Here is a 21,297-nt window from a genome sequence, read left to right as displayed (position 1 = left end):
TGTCAGCGTTCATCCTCGTGACAGATTGTAAGCAGTGTCAGTTTGATAAAGTAATTTTATTTACAAGACAACTTTACAAAAATAATTTCAATAAAATTATTACAAAATTCATTTACAATATAATACAGCTGCATCTTCTCAAAAGGTAACACTGGATTATTATGGGGAATACTATGTCTAGGCATACGTTAGGTCAATCCATAGCATAAATAATATTTCAAACAAGGCACTATTTTATGATAGTGTACATACCAGTAACAAAGAGTAATAAAGAACAAACATTACTTCATAAGTCTCATATAGTTCATCTGTAAGAGTGGCATTAGCAATATGAAAGCAACAAATGGGGAACCTCAGAAAATGCAACCGTCTTGTTAGTTCTATAAAAGCAGTTCCAGCCATTTGTTTGCATGTGTTTAGTTTAGCAATGTAAGAGCCAAAGTCTGCTCTCAAGTGTCTACAAGTAGCTACCACTGGTTATGAATCTGAAAACACAGCTGGAATGACAGCAGTTTATCTATATTTAAGAACAGCTTTTCCAATATCATTCTCTGACGTGTTTTTTCAGTGTTTGGTCAAGACAGCAGACAGAGATCAAATCCAATCTCTACAATATCTCATTTGTAAACTTACAATACTATTTTTTCTTGAGGTTTATTTAAGAATTTAGACACTCAGGGCTGTAGGGCTCTGTGTATTTGTACCTATTAGTATATTGTTGTTAATGGGAATTCATTCTTTGGTTCAGGATCTAGTTTCTCAGTATTTAGGAAACATATTGCGCTCCTCCATGTGGCAGAATCTCTGTAACTCCCCACCCAACAACATTGCCCCTGATATTACATGAATCTTCTGCTCTAGGCCGCGCTGTTATCTCTTCATTGCTGAGAACTCTATCCCAGATATTAAAGCCAGTCAGTTTTCCCGAAAAGGCTAAAGTTTCATCAAAACCACCTCCGACACAGCAACCATTCTTTTCTTGGCCTAACTGCAAAATTCCTCCATCTGGAATTATATGAGCCTCTGCTATTTCTGAGGTGGTAGCAACAAGCTCCCCATTTGCCCACAATGATATGGTCCCGTTGTCTGAACTCCAAGTGCCACAAAAGTGAGCCCAATGTCCAGGATAAATTGTGTTTGGGGCAATTAACTTGTTCTGGTCACTACCTACAGCAAGCACTGCAGACTCACGGCTGAGATAGAATTGAATTTCATATGGATTTCTCTTTGTTCCATAGGAGAATACGATAGTTTTGTCCAGCACCTCAGTCACTTTGACCCAAATGCAGGCAGTAAAGGATTGGAGCATCATGTCAGCAGTTGGGTGAACACTCCCAAAGATCTTTTTGGAACGCATTGGGAATAAAATTGCAGTTTCACACCCTGGGGGGAAAAAACAGAATTAGAAGTATTATTCTACCCCAGCTAATTTCTGTAAAAGGTGAAGTATTTGTACATTCACAGTTTGGATTCTTGACATAAACTTACCGCTTTAGGCTGGGATTTCCAAAGGGAGTCAGGCTCCTTTGAAAATCCACATACCATACAGTATGTTGTAGGAAGACATGATAGAATGAATGCATTGAACATTTTATTGTCATGGGGTTGAAATAATCACATTGCTTGGATTAGACAGGTCTTCCCAAAGAAATGGCTATAAAAAATTTACAGCATGCCTGCACCATGACATGCTTTCTTTATGACACGTTTTGTTTCATGCGTGTCCTTTTTTAGTCTCAGTATTCTTTTCTCCTTAGAATCATAGGACTGGAAGGGACATCGAGAGGTCATCTAGTCCAGTCCCCTGCAGTCATGGCAGGACTAAATATTATCTAGACCATTCCTGACAGGTGCTTGTCTAACCTGCTCTTAAAAATCTCCAATGATAGAGATTCCACAACCTCCTGAGGCAATTTATTCCAGTGCCTCAGTGTTCTTTTCTCCTTAGGAATAAATTGTCATGGAAACAGCAATGCTGTTGGCATGGGAGGAGCTCAGTGGCCTCTACAGGTTCATCTTAAGGTTAGCATGGCTGGAAATTTCTTCCATAGTTTGTGAAACCCAGGCATTGGATAGTCATGATCACATACTATATGCATTATAAAGAGCAATACAGTATATTACCATATTAGATAATGGCTACAATTTTGGAAAGTGCCTAGGTGACATACTAGCCTATGCCCCATTGACTATCAAGAGACCTAGGTTTATAAGTGCCTAAGTCACTTCTGAAAATTGGACCTGCACTCCTATATCACTTAGATGCTTTTGAAAATTTTCCCATGTTCTGAATATGATATGCTCTGAAGACATTATGACTCAGATAAACACAATTATAAGTGAAAAAATACTACAGCTTATTACTTAACATTTTTGCATAAAAATGCATACTGAAAGGAGTGGGGGGAAAAAAGAGGCCCACCATGCAGATTCTGAACACAGTTATATCAGTGTAAATCCAGAGCAACTCCACTGACCCCAGAGGAGTTATTCTAGACTTCCACTGCTGTAATTGTGAACAGAATCTGTCACACAGTACATTACAGGAACATTTCACCTACTCAGACTAGATTCAAATCCTGATTAGTTCCCAAGTGAAAATGAGCTCAGTGTGCTCATCCTAGTCCCTTGTGAGTTTCTATCCATACCATAATATTTTCACACAATTTGTCACATGTGGTGTTCTCTACTGGAGTGGACTGAAGCAATGGGCGTTGAAAGACAGGCGTGTGTGGGGACCATTGGCAGAGCCATGCAGAGAAACTTCCAAAACTGCCTGCCTGCTCTGACCTTTGCTTTAATTCTTTTAGTCATTAACTTTCAACGGCACTAAACTGGGCTCCCAAAATCAATTAATATAAAATGAACTGAAAAGATCAATTTCTTAAGAAGCTCTTCTCCCATCTCCAATCAGTGATGATCAGTATGTTGTTAACAAAAATTAGATTAGTGATGGCCAGTAACAGAAATCCATTCAAGAAAGAAAAGTAACTAATGATAATAAAGGCATATTTGACATTCTCAATTCTGTTGTCTAGTTAACATATGATACATTAATATTCCAGTTGAGTTAGGGTAAAAGAGGCCCCCCTCACAATTAAGCTGACTCATTTCCTGTTTAAAGAAGCCATAGAAGCTAAAATGGCTAAAATATGTCTTAAAATCTTTGTTTTAATGAATGAAGGACTCTTTCTGCCTTCCAGGATTAGGCTGCTGCATTATTTCATATGCTGGTTTCTTTGAACTTTCAGCACAATACTTTTTTTTTTCATTGGCTTTTTTTGGGGGGGGCATATGGTGGGGAGGCAACTGTGGATAGACACTACTTAAAAATGTTAGGAATACTATCTTGAAACAGCTTTTTAATTAGCAGACTTTCTGGCTTTATTATCGAGGGCTAAACAAAATTAAAACCAGCTTCATGGAAGAACAACAAAAGTGTGTTTAGAAAATCCCTTAAGAGTAGGTCTGGCAGTAATTCAAGATGTGAAAAATCAAAACCAGTTGCTGAAAACTCTCTTGGAGAAGATCTCCAGAGAGACCTATGGAGTATTTCTCTCTCTATATATTATTACTATTTTATATCATATTAGGATATTTTCTGTAAAAACATATAGAGCAGAGTCTGCCTCAGTTACACAGATGTAATTCAGGAGTAATTCCAATGAAGTCACTGGAGTTATTCTGGATTTACACCAGTGGAACTGAGTTTGGAATGTGATTGTTAAATGCTAGTCAGAATACATATTGCTCTCTGGTTGGTACAAATATGCAAAAAATGAAAAGTGACTGAGAGGTTTCACTTTTGTTTTATAGTATAAGTTTGGCATATTGTGGGAGAGACTTGAATAATGATGTAACCATCATGTTACATCTGAAAAAGACAACATTTTTGTGCAAGCAAAAGGAATATTGCTGGTTGCATTCTTTCAGTGTAATCCTTGCCTCTGTCACTGTCCCCTCCCACATATGTTAGTATGACACTATATACTAATTTTTTCACCTGCTTCTGGTTACAAAGCTATTCTAAATTAAAGCTGAATTCATGGTCTACCATCATAGGACACATTTTGTTCAAGGTTATAAAATGCCTTAATATTATTTTAACAGGTTCAGGTGTGAATTACGCTTTGCATTTATGGCAACATTTTCAAAGCTGTAAGAGGTGTGCCTACAAAAGGTACTTACTTTTGTAAGAACTCACATTGCAGCATCACTGTATATTCACTAGCACAAACTGTAACTGCACACCACACTTCGCGCATGCACACGCAAATATGGGGTTTTGTGATTCCAATGTGCATGTATTTTTGTACCAGGCTCCTTTTGTCCTTGTTGGAAAATTTGGCCCATAAAATCATTATATTGGTAATATTTATAACAAGTGGAATTATAGATATTCAGTAGTTTGAGCTTTATATTTGAAAGAGCCATGGTATGTTGGTAGTAACTTTTCACACACCTCTTTAGTTAGTAATATATAGGAGTTTATTCTTCCATCCCTAAATTTCTCTAATTATTTCAGTCAGGTGCCATACAATGGTGTTTAGAAAGCCTGAAACACAGGATTTGAAATACTAAATCAGTCTATATGATCCATCTATCATGGTATCCAGACCTTAGCTGCCATCACTATACCATACTTCAAAAGAAGAAAAAAACCCTATATACAAGATACATGGGGAAAGCTGTTCCTTCCTGACCCGCCAAGGGTGATCAGTGTTTGCCCAGAAGCATGACATTTGGTTACGTGTTGCCCATTGACATTGCCCATGTTCTCTCAGGTCTACAATTGATCCAATTCACAGCTAGAATTGGTCAGAAGGATGCAGCAGTTGGGTTAGAAAAAGTAAAGATTGGCAGTATATGGAGCGAAGGAAAGCTTTCTGTGAACTAAGGTGGAAATCTGGAGCTGGGAAGGTGAAGGGCAAGAAAACATCAAAATTTCATAAATTAGTCTATTTAAAATATGTCCACTGCTCGTTGGTCACAGCCTTAGTCTGGAAGCCTCTCCTAGCCTCAGCATCACAGTTGGAGTTGACTTACTCTAATAATAACTTTGACTAGATTCTTCTTTGGTCTCCAAATTTGAAAAGCTGCCAGCTATTTTTTACAGAGAGCTTGATGGGTTTCCCCACCACACACACATCTTACTTCCAACTGTCCCTTTACGGTCATGCCCTGACGTAAGAAGAAGAATGTTTAGCTGAGGTATTGAATGTTGCTGTTCTGGACAGGGTATTAAAAGAGAGAATTCTGACAAATGCTACCTGGCATAGACTTACCAGCTGGCAGTAAATGCTGAGCTGCCCACTTTTGCGATCCTTTCAGTTCAGCTCTTGTTTGCTGTAGTTCTTCCCACAAAGAATTCAAAGTGAAATTGTCCCCTCTGTCCATGTAACTGGATTTATCTTGCTGCTGAAAACCTGTCTCCACTTTAGCTGTCCTCTGCCAAACACTCTCCAGCTGGGTGAGTCTGTTAGATACATTGAGGGTCAGCTGCAGAAGCTCTTCAAGAATCTTTCTTTGCTCAGATTCATGAAGCATCTTGGACTCCTGAACGTGATCTCTGTTCCTCATCAGTGTTTGGTCCACCTGTGAAAAGACTCGGGAGGTGACTTTCTCAATGGCGGTGGTGCATGTGCCAGCAAAGTTAGTCACAAACTCGATCATTTCTGCTCGTAGAGTTTGCAGTTCCACCTTAAGGATTTCATCAATGGACTGAAGCAACATGTTCTCTTTCATCTGCGAGTTCTCAAGCATGATGAAGAGTTTGTCCCATTCCGTGTGCTCTCGCTGACAGTCACATGAAATAGCTGAAGGACAAGACACAGATGTTACTATTTCTCTTCACTCATTTTTTTCAAACAAAGGAGTTATTTAATAAAATCTCTCTTCATTTATTGCCTATGCTCTCTAAACCACCAGTGCTTTCTCTCTGAATTAAAACAGAAGATAAGGCAATGTGTAATTTAGCTGTTCTAAGAATCACAGCAACATTCCCAACATTTCTTTTATAAGAGAGAACTGGAAAATAAGGAGTATAGAGAGATTTTGCAGGGACATGCTAAAGTATTTGCATCATTTGGCTGTGTTAAATAATCTGCTTTTACAAAGCCCTTTCATTTTGTTTGAAAAATGGTATGTTTGCAATAACTGTTACAAGAACTAAGTAACAAAGAGTGTGATTTAAATAGCTTCTCTTTGGTTTTTATAGAAACTGCTATCTATATTTAGTAGTGTTTAATAATACAAAAATAGTTTAAATCCACTTACTTTCTTCAGTAGCAGGAATTATACTTTCTATTTCATTCTCGAAATTCAGGTACATGAGATCATAGTCCTCATTGTTCAGAGCAGAGGAGGAAGACCATAAAGCACAAAGTAGAATTGTCAAAGAAAGCATTTCTTGAGACAGCATACTCCAGCTGTTTCCTAAAAGTCTCTGAGTCCTCTGGAGTTAAAGGTCTCTCGGAATTGAGCAGAGACAAGACTATCGGCGTCTGACACAGAAAGCCCTTAATAAATACTCTGGGAGTTCCTGATCTCGAATGAATGAGTAACGCTAGTGCCACTGCTGTAATAAGAGTGCTTCTGACTTTTATTTTTTTTGGATGGGAGTAGGGGGGAGGCATGCACGTTGCACAATCTTGAACCTTAAAAGTTTACAGTGTGGGTGGATTAACTAGAGGAGGGGAAGGAATGGGGAAAGCTGCTTTTGCAACTGTGACTTTTCCTGTGAGACCAGACTTCTGTAACATGGAGTGGTTTGACAGAAGAGAACAAGGGGAACTAAATCACTGTGAATTTGATGGATAAAAGCAGGATAATCATTTTACTATCTCGTGCTATTTTACATCCCTTTTGTAAGGAAGGATTTCTGTAGACGACCTATTTACAAATTCCTTTCATAGTTAGGATCTGTCTGTGGTCATGGAAGGATTGGAAGAAAAATTTAAAAAGCTGGAATTGTTTTAGATAGAAATGTGTTGTAACGTCTCTATAAGTATTTTATTTCAGAAGTAACTTTAGCTTAGGAGCTGCATAATTGGACTATTTATGGTAAAATACAATACCAACATTTTTCCATTAACTTGAAAAGCCCCAAATGGATTACTCTTGGATTAGTTATTCATCCAGGGCTTAGATATTACTGTTGCTTAGTATTAGGTGCTATATGAAAATTTTGGTTGCTAGGTTTCCTTTGTCTGTCTAAAGCTACTCCGTTATACTTTGCAAAGTGTTTGAACCATTTATTGTTTCAGTGTCCTCTCTTTGGGTCAAGTTCAATGGTAACATATTGATGGGTATAAGTTACTTAGATAATGGGTACAAATTATCATATGTGGTAAAAGAGCATAACTTGCATCAATTTGGCATTTTCATGTAACCTATGTCATTTTCATGTCCATGGGTTGCAGAAGGGTAGCAGAAAAAGCAACAGAAGGATGCAAGATAAAGTAATCATTGTTCCTAGCCTAGCTCCCAAACTATTTTATTTTAACATCCTTGTCTTACCTTGAAAAGTCTATTTTTGACAAAGCAACACCAATATCCGTATATACCGAAACTGTCAAATTCGCATTCAGCCTGATCCCTTAAAAGCCCTGGCTGCATAGAATGTCAGTCCTGCCCAAACATTTCTCAGTTTCGAATGGTCTATCCCTCCAGCAGCTACAGGCCTCAGAAGAAGAGCTATGTGCTAATAGTGAGAGTTAATGGAAAGTATCGTATGTGAAAGGCCTGTGTTTTATGGAATGGAAGGAAATGAGTTGTGTTTCCAATGACCTATTCATATGGTTAACCAGTGACTGCCATATCTGTCTGTTTATGTACTGTATGAAGTTAAGTATTACTATCGGCTGGTGTTTGGCTATTGGTTAGTATTTCTATGAACCTCTGGTAATCTTCAGTGATCGTAAGAAAAAAGATCCATCTTAGCTGAGGAGAATACACTGGGCAGACCCTGCTATATAATGAAGGTATTTATTCTTGACCAGACGCTGAGTGAAATTCTGCTCTTTACTAAAACTGGATTCAGCAGCAAAAGGGAGAGAGCCATGAGATAGCGCAGCACTCTTTGGGCCCTGTTCTGCAATGAGTCTTTGATAACAGTGTCCATTGACATCAATGGGAGTTTTGCATGTGGAACAAAGGCAATATGTAGCCCTGTACCTATAAGCAAATCACTGGGCATTCTTCATCATTACATTGCACTTTTCATAAGTACCAAAAATGCCACTCAGCCACATCAATGGACAGGGAAAATTGATGGGGCCATCAGTGAAAGGGGGTAGTCCCAGCGGCAAGTGAGGGAGACTTTCACCAAGAGACAAAGAAGCTTCTCCCCTAGGAGTCCAGCTAGGGGTGATGGGTGCTGATTGGCCAGCATTCTCCACCTCCCGGGATTTAGCTCAGTGCAGGAGCCATGGGGAGCCTCTTTCAGCTCCGTTCCAGCAGCCTACTCTACCCTCTTGAACTCGGAATGGGAACCTGGCCTGACAGATGCTATGGTCTAGCCGATCACCTGTTTAGGGAGACAGGAAGGAATTTTTCCTCCCATGGGCCAATTGGCGGAGTACCAGGGAGCTTTTTGCCATCCTCACAGAACCTGCAAGCCACAGTGGATTAAGTAAGAACGTGCAGGGTTCCTAACTTAGGGATTGGAGTGGTGGTGTTGATTTGTTGCAACTTGTGGCCAGTTACCAGTACGTTTAGCAGAATAAAATGAAGCGTTCCCAGAGGTAAAAGACCTGGGATTTTGGTGACGGGTCTTGGGCTGGTGTTAGTAGGGTGAGGCCTTGTGCATTTTGCAGGCCGAGGTCAGACCTTGTGGCTCTTGTTGGCCTAGGTCCCCACCCTGATGCACCCTCTGTCCCCCTCGTGCGGGGGAGGGTGCTGGGTTCAGAGAGCTGAGTCCTGGGGGATAGGCTAGGGCGAGCCTACCCCATGTTCTGGGTTATATGGTAAGGAACCCTGTAACCCCCCACACTGGAACCAATTACATGCCTCATATAGGAGAGTATGAGTGATGGGTGGGTAGCTCCTCTCCCTTCTGTTAAAGTTTAATAAAAGTTGCAGCTTACTGCTTAATTCTATGCATGTGTCTGCCCTCATTTTGCTGCTGTGTCATGTCAAGGTTCTCCCCATCTCTCACTATAGTTATGTGCACTGCCTAACACAACAGGGCCCTGATCTCAGTTGGCACCTTTGGGGGCTACCATAATTAAGGATACGATCTGTCATGGAGGTCACAGACCACCATGACTTCTTCTGGGGCAGGGCCGGAGAAGCGGCTGCCAGAACAGCTGACTTGTGGCCAGCGGTCAGCCCCAGGACCTCCAGAACAGGTGGCCGCCACACAGCCCTGGGGCGGCCAGCCCTGCCCCTGGAACAGCTGACTGGGGGCCAGCCCCGAGGCCATGAACAGCTGACAGTGGACTAACCCCAAACCTGCTTGAGGAGTGGTCCCTGGCCTGCTGAAGCAGTGGTTGGGGTTGGGTCAGCCCCCCGGGGCTGGAGCAGCAGTAGTCATCCCCTGTCGCAGGAGCAAGGCTGGAGTAGCTATAAGTCCTGGCAGCGCTGTTTGTCCTCCCCGCCAGGTATTTTTAGTAAAAGTCAGGGACAGGCTGCGGGCTTCCGTGAATTTTTGTTTATTGCCCATGACCTGTCCCTGACTTTTACTAAAAATACCTGTGACAGAATCTTAACCTTAACCTTGATGCAACTAATAAATAAGTGTCAAAATAATAAAAACCCCATCAATAACATATCGGACAGGTCAGCATTCTTGAATTTGCATGCCTACATAAGGATTAAGGGGCCAAATTTAAAGCACCCACCTATGACAATTTTGCCTTCAGTTCATACATATACATTAAAATAATAGTCTAATACAGAACTAGTCTTAAAACACTATAGTGCAGCTTCCAAGCACTCTTTTTTTAATCACTATTGTACTTACAGCGAACTGCTGTATTGTGTATTTTTTACAAGCCCTCTACACTGCGGGACGAGTGCACAGACTGTATGGCACAGGGACCAAGCACGACATGTTACAGGGAGCAGGCAAGGGGCTACACTAATGCTGTTGCTAGCCTTAGCCTCCCCTGTGAAGAAGGGGCAAGGTGAACTCTCATGCGGTCATGGCTCCAGGCCAGCCAGCGGAGTTAGGCCAGTGCAGTGGGATGGGGCATGTGCTGCATTGCTCTGGGGGCTCCTGCTGCTTCAGGGGCCTCTCCCATGCTTAACTGTAGCCGTAAAATATCCCTAATTGCATGGTGATTTTTGACTGGATTGTGCAATTCACAATGTGAAAATCTTACATGAGGCTGAACTGGGAGTACAAATTTGAAGAAAAGGGTAACGATGATATCCAGTGTCATGTTTTCCCATTCACAGACAGCAGACCAATATGTTCAGACTTTTATTTTAGATTGAGACCAACAAAACAAGCAAGAACCAAAGTAAAGTCCTTGGGCAAGTGCCTGCCTCCTCTGCTGGTCTGTACTGAGCTCGAGGGGAAAAAAGGCTGCTGTATTTTACACCCCCCCCCCCCCCACACACACACAAGAAAAAGGCATCATATATTCAGAGCTAAATGCACCATTTTCAGGTCAGGATAATAGAAAATAATGGATTAATTTACTTTTTAAACTATAAATTGAGCAAGGACAAATTTGTGTCTATTGTTTGCTAGTTTATACTTTCAGCTTTATTCAATTGTTTTGTAAATGTAATTTAGAAAATAATTCCATATACGTAGCCAGTGAGATCATTTAAATGTTGTTCTGAAATAATCCAGACAATTCTAGTTTAACTTTTCTCTTGCTTTATATTTGTCTTAGTCAGGGACATACTCGGGCAAATTCTCATTATGATTTTAGATCACTGGACCAAATTCTACCTTCAGTTTCATCTGGGAAATACCTTTGAGTTCAGAGTGGTTTCATGGGTGAAAAGCAGGAAGTTCCAGGGGTTAGAGCACTAGCATAGGACTTGGGAGATCCAGGCTGAACTCTTTACTCTGCATAGACTTCCTGTGTGACCTTGAGAAAGTCATTTAACCTTTCAGTGCCTCAGTTTCCCTATATGTAAAATGAAGATAACACTTTCCTTCCTCACAGGGGTGTTGCGAAGCTAAGTACAGTAAAGATTGAGAGGCAGCAGAAACTGCAGTGATGGGGGCCATATAAATAACTAAGACAGATGTATAGAATCCAGGGCAAAATTCGACTCTCTGTGTACAGCAGGTAGAGTTGCTACCTTACAGTGTTACTAACTGTAATGTACCTGCATTTTAAAATGCTTGTTTCCCCAGGCTGCATACTTACTATTAATTTACATAACTGATATCACATCATCAACAAGAAATAAGTTGTGATTTAAGATGGCACACCCACGACATCTCAGCCTTGGTCTAGGCTAGACAGGGTATGCTGGTATAGCTATATTGGGGAAACCCTCCTAGTGGAAACACAACTTAGTGGCAAAAGCACTCTCTTCCTGATATAGCTTATACAAGTTCCCTGAACAAAATAAGCTACAGCTATATTGATTGGAGGTGTGATTTTCTTCACACTCCTAAGCACCATAGCTATGCCAGCAAAACTTTTAAATGTAGACCAGGTCTCATTTGTGACATCTGTCTAGCCTTTTGTTCCAGCACTGTTCTTTGTCTTTTCTCAACTGAATTCCTTCCACTCCCCCTTTTCACAACTGGGATGAATTTTCTTTGTCCAGGAGCATGAAAAGCTTATCCTTTCCTAAGGTTACCATCAATGAATTTGACCAGTTAATAGGGTTTAGGGGTCTAATCCTGCATTACATGGACATGGAAAAACTCCCCTTGAAGTAAATAGGAATTGTGCATGTGGAAAGAATGCAGGATCTATTTCTAAATAGTCCAGAGGAGAAAATATAATCTGTTTAACCTACTTGTGAAGGACAGTACTATCCCTCTAAGGGTCAGCCCGGAGCTTACAATGAGGATAGCCTAGGTGTAATCAAGGAGTCTCCCTGCTCCGTTTTAGTAATGACCTGTTTAAACAGGAGCATAAGCCATCCAGCTTGCCAGGGGTGATGATTGCTCTCCCAGGCTCCAGAAGACAAACCTGAACAGACTGAGATGTTGCTTGAGGAGCTTGCAAACCAGGAGTTGTGAGTTAAGGGTCACTTGAACTGCTATTACACAAGCACCTTCCAGGAGACTTGATTAAAGGAAACACACTTATTTTTTATTAGTGTGTCACTTTTGGTTCTCACTCTCCAGCTCCCTTTACAGGGAATGTTTGATGCTCACCTGGGAGAAAGTAACCTGCAGTGCCAACCCTAGCCACAAAAGTGTGCACAGGGCTGGCACACTCCTTTACACTAATCATTAGAAATGTAGGTTCATATTCAAACTCAAGGGTAAATCTAGGGAAGTTTAAGTCAGTATAATTTGTCGTCTTCTGGCCCATCATTATGTAAATTGAAACTGCTAGCCCTACTTACCAACATGTAAGGGCTTGTCTACACAGGGAAACAGCCTAGTTATACCAGCTATTCCACTGTAGTTATACTGGTCAATTTCCTCAATGTTATACATCACTTTCAATGTAGCTCTTATTGTCTGGTATTTAGCTGTATGACTGTTACAGAATAAAGAGGCCATATGTGGCCCTTAATCTGCCGTGCAAGTCCAGCTGGGTGGAATTTTCAAAAGCACCTAACTGTTTTAGGAGCACAACTCCCATTAATTTACAATGGGATTTGTGCTCCGAAATGAATTAGGTGCTTTTAAAATCTCATGCAGTAATATCTGTGGGAGTTTTGCACAAAGAATGTGGATAGAATATGACCCAAAACTGAACTAGTCCCACTGTCTGCTAATTCCTTTGGGATAATTCATTAGAAAATACCTTTCCCTTATGACTGTCCCATATAATCTTTCATCCTGAAGGGTTCCAAATTGCTTAACAAACATTATATTTACAGCATGGCCGACATGAAACAAACTTTGGTGCAGAAAATTAAAGTTGGGTGGCCCTCCAGCTGCACAAGAGTGGAAGAGGGGGAAATACCAAGCTGGGATTTACACTTTCCTAGTGTATATGGTGGATATAAAGCACATCGCTTCTGATCATGGTTGAGAAATCTTCAGTAACCACAGATGAATAATTATAGGGTAATATCCTAGACCCTGCCAAGTCCCCTTTGTTCTGCCCTCTTAAAACTGCCCTGTATGGGGAACCAGGAATTCCTTAGTGATGTAACTAGCTCTATGCTACCTCCTCTCCAGAGTAGGGGCCCAGATGGGGGCATGGCCGGAGGTGCTGCATTTTCCTGTAGGTGTAATGGCCTCTGCGGGTGGTTACAAGCTGGCACAATGAAAAATAACCCTGAGGCTGTTCAAAGTTGCATTTTAGATTTTTAGTTCATAGTCAATTTTCGATTATGCTTTTACTGTGTTTTTCATGAGTTTGATGTTGTAAAAATGTATTAACTGCTGGCTTTTCAGCTAACACATATGAACCATTTCTACTATCCAGTGAGTGGCCTGTTTATCTTCCATAGCTACAAAGCACAAATTAAAATGGGAGAAAAAGCAGGAGGCCAATATGCCAGTTCCTATTGGAAACCAAATCCACAGAGACTTTAAGTACTTTAAAGGATTTAGAAAGTGGATCCATACTACATAGCGATAGGCAGATGTTTTCCATATGTCGTGCAAATGTAACTAAACATTCCAAGACAGGCATGTATATCTTGTTATGTTATACATTTCTATATGAGACTTGGTTTCAAATTAAATTGTGCAGGCACATCTTCAAACACTGTTAGAAAATGTGTGAGAGTATTTTGCATGTCTCTCTCTGATTGACTCTCTCATCTCTTCCCTTTGACTCTTGGAAATGGCACCCTAACCACTTATGTTCAAATTTACCTTCATGCTTGTTTACTTCTTTAAATAACCAAATACTGTTTCCATATGTTGGTTGTTTCATTTTAGCCTTTTATTCTCAGCAAACAAGAAAAAAATAGTTACTGTGCATTCTGTTTTTTTCAGATTCATTTAAAACTACACTTACTCTGTCTTTTAGGTCTCAGTTAAATATCACTCAAATCTGAGATCTCATGAGCCAGCCTTCATTTACATGGTCTTGAACTCAAGGCTGAAAATAATGATTAATAGGAAAAGTTTTCTATTTTCCCCATATTGCTTCACTTAGTGAAATTCCTCCTTCAGTAATTTGTTCTCTGGTTTCTTGGTCCAATATACATGTTGTACATCTGTGAACTTTTTGTTTTTCTATGTTCCCCATGATTCTCAAAAATTCAAAGTTATTAACATGCCGCACCTGTATGGAGGTATCTAGCTATAGGGATGTTGGTATCAGAAATGCCAAGATGGCAGATAAAGCTTTGAAACACATTTCTCGGAATTACTCTATTTTCACTCTGTTAACAGGAAATTCCATGTTGCTGCGCGTGTTGCCTTCTGTGTATGAAAAGCAGACACAGCCAATTAACAACCATCTGACAGAGCTGGTGGCACTGATGTCTCAGCTGGAGCAAGCAGAACAACACCACCTTCTAAGGCTATTTCAGATAGTGGCAAGGAGAAAGCAACCTGAGGTAAATGTATAATACCAGACATTGCCAGTGGAATAAGGTTATTCACTCTTTGGAGAGTTTCTGTTGTTCAGAACATCCTGACGGTACAGTAAAGTGTCCCATGTACTGCACATACCAGGTCAGTGGTTCTCAACCTTTCCCATACCAGGAGGCTCCCATGTTACAATAGAAAAGGTTTCGGGACTCCCTGCAAGTAGCCATAGAGAAAGAGAAGGTGATCCTGACCCTGCTAGACCTGTTCATGACTCCCACACTGAAAATCTATTAGACAGAAGTAAAGCTCAAACAATACTGCAAACATTTTGTCCTGGATTTGGTAAATGAACTTGCTTCAGCCACACTCTCTTTTGCGTTTGCTCTCTGCAAACATTTGAGCAATAGAGGGTTTACCTACAAAAATGCTGCTGGAAAGCACACTTTAGTGATCTGGGTGAATATCTGTGAAAATTGAACTTTAAATTCAAATGGATAAATTTGTGTGCTGGACGTGTTTGTTCACTTGGTCAGGCTGGCAAGGAACCTCACCAGGCAGCTTATTCAACCAATTACAACTAAGCAACACAGCTCAAATTTTGAATATTTATGATCAATCCATGTAGTAAATTTATGAGATGCTGGTTGAAAAAATGCAAGGAAATTACTATCTTCCCATGGATATTCTGCAAGAAGAAAAGGACACTGAATTTGCCAAATAAATTACTTTTTTGCCAATTATTCGCTCAGCTCTGCTAAAGAGATAGTCAAATTGCCAGGAAAATGTTCAGAGTGCTGACATTTTTACTGAGTTAGGGAATGTAATGTAACTATTTTACATAAGGTGTGCTGCTATTACACTACATATTTGCAAAAAACCTTCGAAGAGCCAGATTTTCACAAATGTTCTTTAATTACTGTAATTTAAGTCCATGGAAGTTTAATGGACTCAGCTAATCTGTACAGGCTGCCTTAGGCTGTCAGATAAGATTTATTGGGCATATTTAAAGCTGGCACTGTTATCTGGCCAGGGATGAAGGATCTAAAATGGGAGACTATCCACCCTGACTCAGCTCATTTTAGCTTAAAATCTCCTACCACTTTTGATTATTCCTTTGCCAGTTATGTATTGTTTCTCATCATTACATTTCCTTTTTGAAGATAAGGATGTACTAAAAAGGCTTAAATAATGTTTGAAGTCAAGTTAAAATGAACTAGTGCCAGAATATGAGTGAGCAACTAGAGCAAAAGATGTTGTGCTTTGAAAATGATACACCTACTTACACAAGCATGACACTTATAAGGCACAGAACATTAGAAGTGGGTACAATGCTGGCTACTTTACAGAGCACACATTTAATAAATCATCTTAAAAATCAACAGTAGTTTAATGCCGCCCTCCACAGTAGCCAAGGAAACCATATAATAAATATACAGTTACAGAGGAAATGTAACTCCCTTTGAGAACATGATACTTTTCAGTCAGATGGGCCCCATTTTACCATTGCTTATGGGTCAAAACACTTTCCTCACATGATTCATACTGTCATTGCTATGTGCTACATTGCTTTTTGAGTCATGCACTTCCTAGTAAAAATGGGATGAGCCATTGTGAAAAGAGGGTGCCTAAACCAAGGAATATACAAATATGCTTTAAAAACCTGATCCAATGTTAATTGAAGACAGTGGAAAGATTCCCAGTAAATTCAGTGGACTTAGGATCATGCCCTTATTACCCAATCCAGATCCATACAAATCTATATGCTTGACCATGGCCATCTTTAAACTACTGCATGTTTCTACAGTGCTTCAAAGCTATGCCACATTACATAAGTGCTAAGTATTATTTATTATTACTAACAGTTTATACTGTCAGCATATCTTCATTATGCTGACTAATGTTTTTTCATTATTATGAGCAGTAACTCTCCAGAATTCATTGAACAGTGACACAGTCACATTCAACATTTACTTCTCATCACATACATGTATTACAATAGTAGCGTGTGATGACATAAACTTCATCTATATGACAACAGTCACTCTGACTTGGATATATATTGATAGACACTTAATAGTCACTCAGTAACATGCACATACTGGAGTATTGACGCTGCTGTAGCTGACCATATTATGTACTGCTTAATGAATCATTCAGTTTTAAGGACCAGATCCTCAGCTGCTATAAATTGCTGTAGCTACACTGAGGTCAATGGAGCTACATCATTTCACACTGGATGAGGATCTTGCCCCTTATTCCTGTCTTTGTTTCAGCCACTAGTCCTGGGGTTTTAGTCAGTCTCTTGGGAAAGCAAGAATTTCTACTAATCCTTAATTTACTGCATCACTGGGGAGATTCATTCACAAATTGTTTTAATCAATAAAACATAGCATTAGTCTCGTACAAATCAAAAGGAGAAAGTTTTGGTTTTCAACAGTTAAGCATTTCTTTAATTATGAAATGTTGCATTTCTGCATGTAGAACTTAAGGCAAAGTCCACACTTGTTCCATGTGTGGAACTGAACTCCCCTTGACCTCAGTGTGCGAAGATCGTCACAGGTGGAAAATCTTTAATATTCCAAAAATGGATTGGCATAGTTCAAAATCAAAACCTAATTGCTCTTTTATCACTGCCATCTGCAGTACTTGTCTTGGCTCCATTACAAATATATTTCTGATTCATTTCCCCTTTTTATTTTATAGGTGCTAAAAGAATGTATCCCTTTTCTAATTGGTCACTTAAGAGACCCTAACCATAATGACATTATCCTAAATATACTGATAGAAATATCAGGCTATGAACCGGTAGCCTTGACCAGTTTTCTTCCAATGCTGAAAGAGATTGTTGAGAGTTTTCCAAGCCTGATTGGACAAACTGCAAAGATCTATGGAGCTGTTGGGCACGTTGATGAGGTAAATAACTAATTTTTTAAAAACATGTTTTCCTCCCTTTGTTTGCTGGGCCCTAAGTAAAAGATGAGAGGCCCCATTCAGTACCTTCTGGCCTTGCAACCAAGCCTCCCAATTTGTACACACTCTCAGTATTACTGCCAAGTACATATAAGACAGTACGTCACAAGTGTAACATTGGGGTGGATAGGCAAGCCGATAGCAAAAGAGATCAGTCTGGGTGTCTTAATTGCTGGCTGCAGTCATGTCCAGCCATCTGAAGGAATGTAGATACAGTACTGGGTCCTGAAGAAGGGAGACATGAATTCATCTGGAAGTGGACAATTTTCCACAAAAGATTACTGGATGAGGGCAGGGAAAGATAAAAGTCTAAAGAAGAATTAGGACCATGCATCAGATACAGTATGTCTCCTTTTCTGTTTATGGGTTCTGGAGTTGTTCTCTTCTTAAGTCATTCTTTAAAGCTTATATATTAAACACAAAAAGATCATCATTTAGATAACAAAGCCAAGTGAGACTGCAATATCTAATTTTTAAATTAAAGGCAGAGCATTTGGGGGGAGGAGGAAATCTGCAGCCTTTGTATGTTGTTAAATTTAAGAAACAAATAAACAGTCCCCAGTGTTGTTTTAATAAGGCAGTGAAATATGAACTTATTTGGATAACATAATCCAAATATTTGGCTTTGGGTCCATAGTTAATTGGATATTCTATGCACATGTCCTTAAACTGAAACTTTTCCCTGAGGACGATGGACCACAATCTCATCTCAGGAACACCAGTGTAAATCTGGAAAGACTACATGGACATTATGGAGTTACTCTGGATTTACACTGGTGTAACTGGGATCAGAATCTGGACCAATGGGATTATTACATATAAAAATTAGTGGGAACACATTCTGGAAACTCCAACTCTGCATACTGTCTTTTAACTCTGAATAATAGGAAGGTCCACAAAAGTTTGGATGGGAGGATTGTATTACATGGTGTGCTCGCAGATCTAAAGGAGTTCCTTTGTGACCATCATGTGATATAGCACAAGGTACAGTGGCTGCCATCAACTGTCATTCATTAGCTATAGTTGCCAGGTCATTTCCTTTTTTAAGTACAGACAAAAGTGTCAGTATCTCTAATACCTCCAGGGTAGGGGTGGGAGGTAAGAGTTGACTTTTTAATGCTGTGGCCACTCTAATTCAGTACGTCTCACCTCTCTCCTGGCAGCCTGTCTGAGTGAGCATGGTTGAATTTTTTTTTACAGGGCCCCACTCCTTTGAGTAATCTTGCAGCATGCTGCAAAAGGATCTAGGTTCACAATTCTACTGGGAGGTGCATGGCTGAATAATGAATTTGCATATCATGCTAATAACTTGCACCAGTAAGACTACCCATTTTAGTGCTTTACTCACTAATGTGAAATCTTGATGTCTTTCTAAATGGAGACCACAATTAGCAAATAGTGAATAAATTACTGCATGTTTAACTAATCCATATACCGGTACTACAGACATAGCTATAGTACATAAATCTCTTTCATACATACACTCTTTGAGGATGGAGGCTGAACCCCTGTCCTTCCACTCCTAAATGATAGGTATCTAATTAACAGTAGTAGTAGATCCTGTATCTTCTTGGTGGTTCAACCAATAGAGGGTAACATCACTCACACACACAAAGCCACTTCGGTCTGTTTTCTGTTTTAAATGCCCTAAATCACTAACTATATAGGGCTTTGTCAAGGAAAGCACTGTAATATGTTCAATCACTTTGTAATATCTGTGTCATAGTCCATCCTTAGATTTATAGTGGAGTGACTGTCAACCCCGTATGCTGCACAAGCTCTTCTACTTTGTTGATATCTGCAAGTACTAAGAAATATAACCCTTGCTGAGATTAACACCGGAAACCTGCGAAGTACTCTCTACTCAGAAGACATGGTGTGTTCTGAGGACACTGAGCCCATTAGATAGAAACATGGCATGCCATAAATTCTAATGAGGTTTTATATTCATTCCTGTGAATTTTATATACATTCATTCACCGGAATGAATATAAAACCTCATTAGAATTTATGGCATGCCATGTTTCTATCTAATGGGCTCAGTGTCCTCAGAACACACCATGTCTATGTGTCATTCACAATTAATAGACATTTTCCTTCAGTTTCAAATCAATAACCTGTAAAATCAAAATTAAAGTTGTGCTGAATTCAAACAGCTGGTAAATGATTCATATTTTTAGATTTGTGACAAAACTTGATTATAGACAGAACATACGTGGAATATAGTAAATGTAAACATTTTCAGAAACATAGTAGTGGTACCTATGTTACAATAACCTGATTAGTTTATTCCACTAAGGGATAAATCCTACAGTCTCCTCTCACATCCTACGCAGAGATCACTCAGGCAGAACTCCCACTGAAGTCAACTGGACTTTGTCTGAGTAAGGGCTACAGGAACTGACCCTCTCTGTATAGATCAGAAGTAGAATAACTTTGGAATATCAAGGAACAACTTAAATGTTTTAAAATCCTTTATTGAAGTTTATTTTCAAATTGTCTATTAAAATATCAGCATAATGGTATTTTGCTCCTGAGACAACAGCATTCATTTTTCTAAAAATGTAACTCAACATTTAGTTTTCTTTCTTCAGCTAAATGATCATTATTTATATCAGTGATTCATCTTGGGCTTAGGCCCAGTCCTGCAGCCCCTCCCATAAGTTTTGCCTGCAAGTGGATTGCAGAGTCAAAAAAGTAAAATATATAAATTATATTAACAGAAACTCATATTTCTGAATAATTTCTATGATGGAATTGATTCCCTGAGGTCAAATATATGGAAAGACACTAAAGTAACTCCACTATAGAGTACTCTGACTCAGGAATTGAAACTTAATGCAGACTATATTGGGTGTATAAATGCAGATGAATCAGGAAAAGGAACATATGGAAACAGATTGCACAAATGGAAATTTTGCTATTGTATCACACTTGAGCACCAAGTGCAGGCGCGCGTACGCACTTTCCTAATGTGCACACTTTCCTAATGTGACTGCTGCTTCCAGCATGTTCTTCAGTGACTACCTGATCTAAATAAAAGATGCAGTTAGACTATTCAGCCACTTGCCAGTAGTAGACAGAATATAAATGTCCTGCATGCAGGTGCTCCCTAAATTCTTAAATTAGGAATTTACCATAAGATTTGCATTCCTGGATCAGACGTTGGGCCACATCTACAAAAGTATTTAGGCTCCTAACTTCCAGGCCTTTGGTTCATCTCGTCCTCTACCCTGCAACCAGTAGAGACTAATAGTGAATATGTCCAAGGAAGGTGAAAAAAGATATCTTAAAGTACTGAAACCATGTGCTTGCCCACCCCCCCAAACAAACACATCAAACACAAACAAACAAACTTCCTGACCCCACACAGGTACTTAGGTTATGCCTGGAAACATGACAATTGATTATTGTTATAATTATCTTCATTTGCTTAACTACAGATGATATCCAGGGTCCTAAATAGTGATATTGATCTACAAAGGATCTCCTGGAGTAAATACTCTCTCCTAGTACCCATCTTCCCTTCATCCCGAAATATTTATTTTGTATTGTGAGGCATCACTGTGCCTCTGTGTTCTGCAGATTGTCTCACAGCTCACTGACAGACATCAGCACATAGAAGTAATACATATATTTGATGAGAAGGAGCCATAGGCAGAACTAAGGGAAGACTGCAAGCTCTGATAAATGATCAGCTATCAAGATAAAGGCGCAGTTGAGATGACTTAACC

The 21,297-nt window shown here is 39.7% G+C and overlaps 2 protein-coding genes across 8 annotated transcripts in view; one reads left to right on the top strand and one right to left on the bottom strand.

Annotated features, from left to right (window-relative positions):
* VEPH1 (ventricular zone expressed PH domain containing 1) overlaps nucleotides 1-21,297 on the top strand; it is a 189,783-nt gene that overhangs the window by 66,827 nt on the left and 101,659 nt on the right. For all 6 annotated transcript variants that reach the window (XM_045029716.1, XM_045029712.1, XM_045029713.1 and 3 more), the window contains 2 exons: nucleotides 14,453-14,619; nucleotides 17,297-17,506. In XM_045029716.1, the coding sequence (XP_044885651.1) occupies nucleotides 14,453-14,619; nucleotides 17,297-17,506 (377 nt within the window). The remainder of the gene's footprint in view (nucleotides 1-14,452; nucleotides 14,620-17,296; nucleotides 17,507-21,297) is intronic.
* On the bottom strand, nucleotides 38-20,759 carry PTX3 (pentraxin 3). 2 transcript variants are annotated; one of them, XM_045029718.1, is made up of 4 exons: nucleotides 20,701-20,759; nucleotides 6,277-6,343; nucleotides 5,286-5,816; nucleotides 38-1,383 (listed from the first exon to the last, which is right to left on the bottom strand). In XM_045029718.1, the coding sequence occupies exons 1-4, from the start codon at nucleotides 20,701-20,703 to the stop codon at nucleotides 767-769; spliced, it is 1,218 nt and encodes a 405-aa protein (XP_044885653.1). In that variant the 5' UTR covers nucleotides 20,704-20,759; the 3' UTR covers nucleotides 38-766. The 2 variants fall into 2 exon arrangements, with proteins under 2 accessions (XP_044885653.1, XP_044885652.1); XM_045029717.1 differs by lacking the exon at nucleotides 20,701-20,759 and having other exon boundaries at nucleotides 6,277-6,538.

This window comes from Mauremys mutica, chromosome 9 (assembly GCF_020497125.1).
Source record: "Mauremys mutica isolate MM-2020 ecotype Southern chromosome 9, ASM2049712v1, whole genome shotgun sequence".
NCBI classification, from domain to species: domain Eukaryota; kingdom Metazoa; phylum Chordata; order Testudines; family Geoemydidae; genus Mauremys; species Mauremys mutica.
Note: the sequence above shows the minus strand (reverse complement) of the source record. Positions and strands in the feature narration are given on the sequence as shown.

Bases quoted from the DNA above. Each gene is read 5' to 3' on its own strand.
- PTX3 (XM_045029717.1), bottom strand. From the start codon at position 6,421: ATGCTGTCTCAAGAAATGCTTTCTTTGACAATTCTACTTTGTGCTTTA. The intron at 5,817-6,276 runs GTAAGTGGATTT...CTTGTCCTTCAG, and splicing joins AATTCCTGCTACTGAAGAAA to CTATTTCATGTGACTGTCAG. The intron at 1,384-5,285 runs GTAAGTCTATGC...TTTTCCCCCCAG, and splicing joins TCAGCATTTACTGCCAGCTG to GGTGTGAAACTGCAATTTTA.